The sequence below is a fragment of the Dipodomys merriami genome, unplaced genomic scaffold (assembly GCF_024711535.1).
Source record: "Dipodomys merriami isolate MVZ:Mamm:240054 unplaced genomic scaffold, mDipMer1.0.p SCAF_322, whole genome shotgun sequence".
In the NCBI taxonomy this organism is placed as follows: domain Eukaryota; kingdom Metazoa; phylum Chordata; class Mammalia; order Rodentia; family Heteromyidae; genus Dipodomys; species Dipodomys merriami.
In genome coordinates, this window is record NW_027204738.1 from 438772 (window position 1) to 446700 (window position 7929).

Genomic DNA, 7929 nt, shown 5'->3' on the forward strand with positions numbered 1-7929 from the left:
CTCACATGTTCCACTTGCTTGCTCGGCTGGTGCTGTAGTATCTGAGCTCTACCACTCCAGCCTGGCTTCATTGTGTTATTGTTATCTTGAAAACAGTCTCAAGGGCTGCTCTACTCAGGATCAGTGGCTTCCAACTAGGGCTTCCTTTCCTGAGCCTCCCATGTGGCCAGGATTCCAGGCTTGAGCCAGGGGAGCCAGGCAGCCGCCTTTCCTTTGCAAAAGCACTTCCTGCTTCTTCCCAGGACACTTCCAAGATTCACTCTGACTGGGTTACATCCCACCGTTTCTTAGGTCTCCAGACAGGAGCAAGAGGTCTAGGTACTAACCCTGCGGGCTGGAGCCCCTGTCCCCACTCACATCACACACAGGGCGTGGTGTGCGATCGTGTGCACAGAGGGTCCGCAGGGCGTGGTGTGTGATCCACGTGCACACAGAGGGTCCGCGGAGCGTGGTGTGTGTGGTGTGCACACAGAGGGTCCGCGGGGCAGTCATGCCATCAGGGAGGGAGAGGCCTAGGCACCTCGCTGAGCCCACTCCCATGCAGCACCAGGTGCTGTGGTCAGAGCCTAGGCCGCTCATTTCCCTGAGCAGTGCCTGACACAGTCTCTTGCTGCCCAGTGGGTGTGGGGGGCAGATCTCTGGCCTCAGCTGGCACCCACAGCCGCTCACCACCCTGATGGCGTTCTGTGTGGAATGGAGCCCTGCCTGGTGGGGCCTCTGATCCTCCTGGTTTATTTGCAGTTATTGAGCAAAGTGTTTGTTCACCTGTGTAGTAGGGGCTGCGGTGTGTGGGGACCAAAGGCGAGCGTCCTCGGTAGGATGTGTTCTGGCAGGCTGGGAGCGGTGGCTCGCATGCTGATGAGCGGTGTCCTTGGGAGCCGTCTCTCCTCTTCTGTCACACAGCGCCGCTTCTCTGCAGTGACAACGGGCAGGCTGCGGGCACCGGCCCCAGAATGGCACGAACCTCACTAAGCAGAAGGCCAGAGGAAAGGGACGCCTGCTGTAGGGCAGACACCTGGGTACCCCTCCTCTTCTGAGGCCTGACTATGAGCTGTGTGGGAGGAGCCCCCCCGAGCACCCCGCGGGGGCCAGGCCTCTGGTCTGGGGACACACGTGCGCCCTGTGTCTCAGAACACACATCACCGGGTTCTGCCGCTGCCTCTGGGAAGCCTCAGATTTGAGTTCAGCATCCCAGCTTTGCTGCTTTTGAAAGAAAGATGTTTCCTGTCCGGAAAAGTGGCTGATAGAATCCCAAAGCCCACCCTCCCCCAGCCCACCCTCCCCAGCCCACCCTCCCCCAGCCCACCCTCCCATAGCTCACCATCAGCATGGAAACCCCAGTACTGGGAGCTCTGAAAACTGAAATGTTTAAAGATGTGTTTGTCGGCCAAACCAGCCCCAGGTGAGCAGAGGCCGGGGCCTTGGCTTCCTCCACCAGTGGTGGGAGTGGGCAGCCCAGCGGCCCCGGCTCTCGGGCCATGCCGTTTGACCCTGTGCCTCAGGAGAGCCCCAGGGCCTTTCCTCCAATGCCCACTGAGAATCCAGACCCTGCTCGAACCCATGGTCACCAGGCTTGGCCTCCCTGCCAGTCCCGCCCGCTGTCAGTCTGCCCACTTGGCCAATGTCCTGGTCACAGGTTTTGAGCTTTGAGCTTTGAGCTGTCCCCTCTGCTCTCTGCTGTTGCTCCCTTCACGCTGGGCGGGGCTCTCCCAGGGCCCCCTCTTCCCTCTGCCTCAGCTCAACCTAAGGGGCCGTTTCCCTCGGAGCTGGACCCCAAGGCCGCTGATTCCCCCGGTGTCTGTGCAGCCCACGGATGCCAGGGCGTGGGAAGCCTGGAGGCCCCGCCCCTCCCCCATGCTCCCTGCCATGGAGCATGCTCCTGCCACGCTCTCTTCACGGGCCACGGGCAGACCCCAGAGAACGTGCTCAGGGGCCCCGCGCCCTCCTCCGCGCCCCTCCTGTGTCAGCTCGGCGTCCTCTGGATGCTAGCCAGGGTGGGGACATTTGGCCTGGGCCTGGGTTTTGGTTCCCACCATGTCCCTGCTAGACTGGTGGCTGGCGTCGGGGTCCTGGAGGGGGGGCATGGAGAGGAAGGTGGATCTGCACAATCTACAGATAGACCACGGCCGACCCACAGACCCAGAAAAGATGCGGGTGAATGAAAAGGATTCAGGGAACGGCATTGGTTATGGAAACACGTTTTCTCATGTATCCATGGTGCTTGAAGTTCTGCCTTCAAGGCATTTTCCACAGACACCACAGACCCCGCGGAATATATGCTGGGACCCCATGCTGGGGAGGAGGGCCACAGGCCTGGCTGTCGGCTCGCCTGGCAGATCTCTGATCCCAGGGACTAGTGCTCCTGGCTCTCCCCCCCCCCCCCCCGCACGGAGTGGTGAGTCCCGTGCCGGCAGGCTGCGTGGGTCAACCCACGGCCACGGGGCCTGGTCTTCCACCCGCACCTTGCCAGGCATTGCAAGGCCCGGCCGCACCCCCAGGTTGCCTCTGATCCTCGGTGGTGGGGCCGAGGCCGCTGAGAACTCGCCACCCCAGTGTGTGCGGGGAATGTGACGGAGCCGCACACAGACATTGCTTCCAAGTTGCGGTCACCTGTGGCAGAAAGCAGGGCGCACCAAAGAGAGCCAGGCAGGCGTGCGTCCTGTCAGATGCCCGTGGCCTTGGGAAGACAGCCGAGCCCTGTGGGTGGCCCAGGGCTCTGGGGGACAAGGCCCATGGTGTGGAAGCAGGGACAGCAGCCTCACACCACCTGAATCAGGGGCGCTGGGAGGGCGACCACCACAGGCTCATTGCTGTGGACCATGTGGGACGTGGCGGAGGAGGGAGGCTGGTTGGGAGGGGCCGGGGGACTGTGGGAGGCACAGGGTGACTCCTGGGAACCCTCAGCTCCGTCACTGGCAGCGGGGATGGCCAAGGTGGGGCAGATGTGCCAAGCAGCCCGAGCAGGGGGGACTGGCGGCCCGTGCTGTGCTGTGACAGCTATGCTGCTTGGAAATGCAGACTGCGGATGCTGTGCATCCCGCGTGGATACCGGCAGAGAACGGGGAGTGGGCAAGGCCGCTCTGTGTAGACATCTCTCCCACCCCCCCTCCACCTCAGCTGGCATCACGATCTGCCTTTCCACGAAAGGTCACAGGCTGTCCCGACTGGAAGGGACCCAGCACAACCGCCTTTACTGCAGGGTGGTCACTGGCTTTAAAGGCCAATGCTAACCACGTGAACCTCCCGGTGCTCACCGGCTTTGTTTCTCTGGGTTAACTTGACAGATGTGCGTTAACTTCCTAATCTTACAGAACAGACTTTCATTGGGGATATTGGAACGCAGCAGCCAGGGTTATAAGTCCAAGAAGGCAATTGTTGGAGTCATGGTTTAATACGCACAAATCCCTCCATCTCCAGCCCTTCAAATGGGACGCCCAAAGCAAATAAAGACTAACCACCGAGCCCAACAAATCTACATTACAAAATTGCGGTCATTGTTCTCCACTGGATTAAGCAGGGTTTAGGAGCTGTTGGCTTCTAGAGGCCTCTCCTTTAGCACGCTCGCTCGCTCTGTGCAGTGCAGCCAGAGTGGCTTTGGGGCTGGGCTGAAGGTCTGTGCCTTTCACCCACCTTTCTAGGAAACGAGCGTGTGTCCTTTATGCAGAGCCACATTCGTGTGGGTGCTCGTTAGCTCAACCACAAGTGACACAGGTTCTCCAGTGACACATCTGCGCAAATGCGGCAAGATTCTATCTCTGGGATGAACTTAGCCGCAGAATGCAGCAGCCTGCGCAGTAGAGACTCTAAGAGGGGTGGCTGGGGGAGGTGTGCGCGAAGTCCAGGCTCTGGGGTGGGAGGTGGGCGGGGAGGTCTCATTCTGCCCTGGGCGGTGGGTGCCTCCTGCCTGGATCTGCAACGCTGGGCTTGCCGGTAAGTGTGATTCTTCCCGGGGTTGGACGTGGACTGTGAAGTCTTCAGGTGCCTTCGAGGACTGAGCTGCTGCTGAGGGGAACCGCATCCAGCAGCCCGGTGTGGAGACACTGCAGCAGGTCCAGGGTCACTTGCTTCCGTAGGTCACGAGGCATCAAAACCGGAAGAACGATCTGTCTGTAGTCCCGATGTTTTTAAGGAAAGAGGGCAGGGGAAGCTGTGCGGGCTCTTCTCTCCCTGCCTTCATGCAGCGCCCTATTTCCGACTGGTGGGCTGGCAGGTGCGGGGGGGGGGCGGGGGGAGCAGGCAGGCTAGCGGCAGGCATCTGGGCACAGACATGACAGTCACAAAATAGACAGGGCCTGGCAGGACAGCCACTTGTCATGACCCACACAACAGCCCTGGGAGCTGCTGGTCCGGGGAAGCTTGCCCGAGCCCACACAAGCCGTGCTTCACTGACAAGCCACACCAGGGGCTCACGACCTGAGTTTTACCATGTCTGGGTTTTGCCAGTTGCTTAAGCAGCAGCCGCAGCCTTTGCTCGTGTGGTCTACAGGGAGGGATGGTGCTGCCCCAAGACTAACCCCGCATAGGTGGGGGAGGGGATCCAGGGCCATCCAGCTCAGGGTCTTGCTCAGGTTTCAGCTCTCTCCTACCTCCCAACCCTGTGGCTCCCCAGGCTTGGGCTGATGGCCAAGGGAGCAGGAGAGCGCAGGGACCGGGACCTGGAGGGCATCTGGTCACCAGCACTGCCTCTTTTTGAAGGCAGGGAGTGGACAGTGGCACTTCTTGCTGCCTGCACCAGGCCTCTTAGCACTTTGAAAGAAGATTCAGTCAGGGTTTGCAGAGAAATAAAGACGACATTGACGATTCGGCTGTAGAACGCGTTCTCTGGGTAGTTGGACATTTCCTGGTTATTATTAAACTGAGGGTGCAAAGGGCACCCTGGGTGCTTGGAACATGGGTGATCCCAAGCCTCACACTTGCCACAGTGGTACCCAACCACACGTGGCCACTGAGCAATGCACACATGGCTGTGACTTGAAGACTTATTACCCCAAAGGTAAAGGTAAGAGTTCATTAATAACAATGTACCACACGGAGATGTTTTAAAATGTGGCCACCAGAAAACATCAATCTTACACACGACCCGTGTTCTCTCAGTATGGGCTACTGTGGCTGGAAGGGCACAGGGACATGCCGGTCTTGGAGCTTCCAGAGAGCCCCAGGCCTCGCGCCCCGCCCCACTCCCGCACTGGGCTAGGAAAGTGTTGCTGTTGGGCACACAGGCCATGGAAGGTGACCATAGAAGAAGCGACAACTTGTGGTGATCCGTGGGCGTCCTTGGATGAGAGTGCAGAGAACTCCTAGACAGTGCCTTCAACAATGCCAGGATCCACGCTGCCAAGCACCCGCCTGGCCGGGCCCAACCTCAGGGGATCCACTCTGCCAAGCACCCGTCTGCCCGGGCCCAAACTCAGGGGATCCACGCTGCCAAGCACCCCATCTGCCCAGGCCCAACCTCAGGGGATCCACTCTGCCAAGCACCCTGTCTGCCCAGGCTCAACCTCAGGGAAGGGCTTGGTGCTGCTCTGAAGAGCAGCAGAGAAACAGCTTCACAACATAACATGTTTTCACTTAACCTGAACTTGAAGCAATTACAGAAAACTTTGATTGGTAAACTAGTGTTTCGCCTAAGGGGGCGAGGTATTTTTTTCCTTCACCTTTCTGTTGTGATTTTCTCTATTTGTGGCCAGTGGTGGCTGGAGTGGGTCCAGCTGGGCAGTTCAGAGATTTTTTGGGCCCGAGAGCGGGCATCCCAAGATTGAAATGATGAATGAATTAGACACGGTTTGGTGTGACATTCACATTTAATCACATTACCTTCGCAAAATAAGTTTAAATCAAATACGTTACCCTGTGCATCATGATGACTCACACACCTCAGGTCTTAATTAAGAAACGCGGTTTCTGTGTCAAATGACGATGGTAAGTAGTTTATAAAGTAGACTCCCCAGGAGGGAAAGAATCTGCTGCGATTCCTCCACAGGGGCTGGGAAAGCGCCGCCAGGCCCAGGCCCCAGCCTTCGGAGGGCTCAGAAGTAATCAACAAGTCTGGACTTGGAAGAGAGAAGAACGGGAGCAGCAGAAACCAGCAGGGCGCGCGAGCTCGCGGAGAGCCGGTCCGCGCTCCGGTGTGCGCACGAAGGGTCCTCCGAGCTCCGCGCTCCGGTGTGCGCACGAAGGGTCCTCCGAGCTCCGCGCTCCGGTGTGTGCACGAAGGGTCCTCCGCGCTCCGCGCTCCCCGCAGGCGGCGGGCGGCGCCGTCCGGTCCGCCCAGCCTGGAGGACGGCGCGGGGTCAGGCGAAGGAAGCGGGGCCCGCGCCGGGCCGGCGGGTTTGCGGGCTCCGGGGCCGCGCTGGGGCGCTCCGTGGCCCTCCAGGTCAGGTGCGGGCGCAGGCTGCGGGGCCGTCCTCCCTGCGCCCGAAGAGGGGAGAGGAGGCCGGGCTGGGGGCGCGGGCCCCGGGACGGGGGAATCCCACGGCGCCCGGGCGGGCAGTCAAGAAGCAAACCGAGCCTTCCGACGCGGAAAATGCTGGAGCCTGGTCGCCCCGGGTCTTCGGGCCCTGCTGCCCACTCCTCCGCAGGGCGGGCGGCGCGGGGTCGGGGGAGCGGCCCTGCGGTTTGGTCCGGAGAAGGAGCCCGGTGCGGGCCTCGCCCCGCCCGGGCGCTCCCCGGGGCTCGCCAGCCTCCCGGGCGCCCGCACAGAGCCGCCCGCGCCGCCCGCAGAGCCGTCCGTGCCGCGGGCTGCGCGCTTCCGAACTCGCAGCTGCGCGCGCGCGGGCGGGAAGCGGGCTCGGGCCCCGCGTTCCCGGCGGGCGGGCGGCCCCGGGACGGGCTCGGGCCCCGCGTTCCCGGCGGGCGGGCGGCCCCGGGACGGGCTCGGGCCCTGCGTTCCCGGCGGGCGGGCCGGCGGGCGGGCGGCCCCGGGACGGGCTCGGGCCCCGCGTTCCCGGCGGGCGGGCGGCCCCGGGACGGGCTCGGGCCCCGCGTTCCCGGCGGGCGGCCCCGGCCCCGGCCCGTCACGGCTCGTCGGCGGCGCAGCGCTTGCACAGCGCCGAGCCCGGGAAGGCGGCGCACTTGTCCGGGCAGGGCGCGAGGGCGGCGCCCGCCGGGAAGGGGCACAGGGCGGCCTGGCCGAAGGGCGGCGGCGGCGCGGCGGGCGCGGGCGGCGGCAGGCCCGCGCCCCGGTGGAGCAGGGCCACCAGGCGCCGCATCTCGTCCAGCGCCTGCGCCTGCATGAGGATGTAGTTCTTGGCGAGCAGCAGCGTGGCGATCTTGGAGAGCTTGCGCACCGACGGGCTGTGCGCGTAGGGGATCACGGCGCGCAGCCCGTCCAGCGCGTCGTTCAGGTCGTGCATGCGCCGCCGCTCCCGCGCGTTGATGCTCAGCCGCAGCGAGCGCGGCTCCCGCGGCCGCCGCCGCGCCTCCGCCGCCCCGCGCCGCCCCCGCCGCCGCCGTCCGCCGCCGTCGTCCTCGTCGCCGCTCTGCTCGCCGCTGCTCTCGGCCGCCGCCGCCGCCGGCCCCGCCGCCGGGTCGCCGCCCGCCCCCGGCGCGCCGTAGCCGCGGGCCGCCTCGGGCCCCCGCGCCGCCCCGAACGCCAGCCCCGCCGCCGTCGCGTAGCCGCGGCCCGGGGCCAGGTACGCGTCCCCCGACAGCGGCCCGAGCTCCGCCATGGCCCCGAGCCCCAGCCCGCGGCCGCCGAGACCCGGAGCCCGCCGCTCCTCCGCGCCGGTCCAGCCGGGCGGGCCGCCCGCCAGACCCCGGCCTCCGCCCCCTCCGCCTCCTCCCCGCCTCCTCCCCGCCTCCTCCCCTCCTGCTCCTCCCTCCCCTCCTCCCTCCCCTCCTCCCTCCCCTCCTGCTTCCTCCCCTCCTCCCTCCCCTCCTCCCTCCCCTCCTCCCTCCCCTCCTGCTCCTCCCTCCCCGCCTCCTCCCCTC

The 7929-nt window shown here is 64.0% G+C and overlaps 1 protein-coding gene across 1 annotated transcript; it reads right to left on the reverse strand.

The window, feature by feature from the left end:
- Positions 1-7013: 7013 nt before the first annotated feature.
- On the reverse strand, positions 7014-7667 carry LOC138841544 (class E basic helix-loop-helix protein 23-like). Its single transcript, XM_070042251.1, has one exon. It carries the CDS (start codon positions 7665-7667, stop codon positions 7014-7016), a length of 654 nt encoding a protein of 217 aa, XP_069898352.1.
- Between the last annotated feature and the right edge of the window lie 262 nt (positions 7668-7929).

Bases quoted from the DNA above. Each gene is read 5' to 3' on its own strand.
- LOC138841544 (XM_070042251.1), bottom strand. From the start codon at position 7,667: ATGGCGGAGCTCGGGCCGCTGTCGGGGGACGCGTACCTGGCCCCGGGC.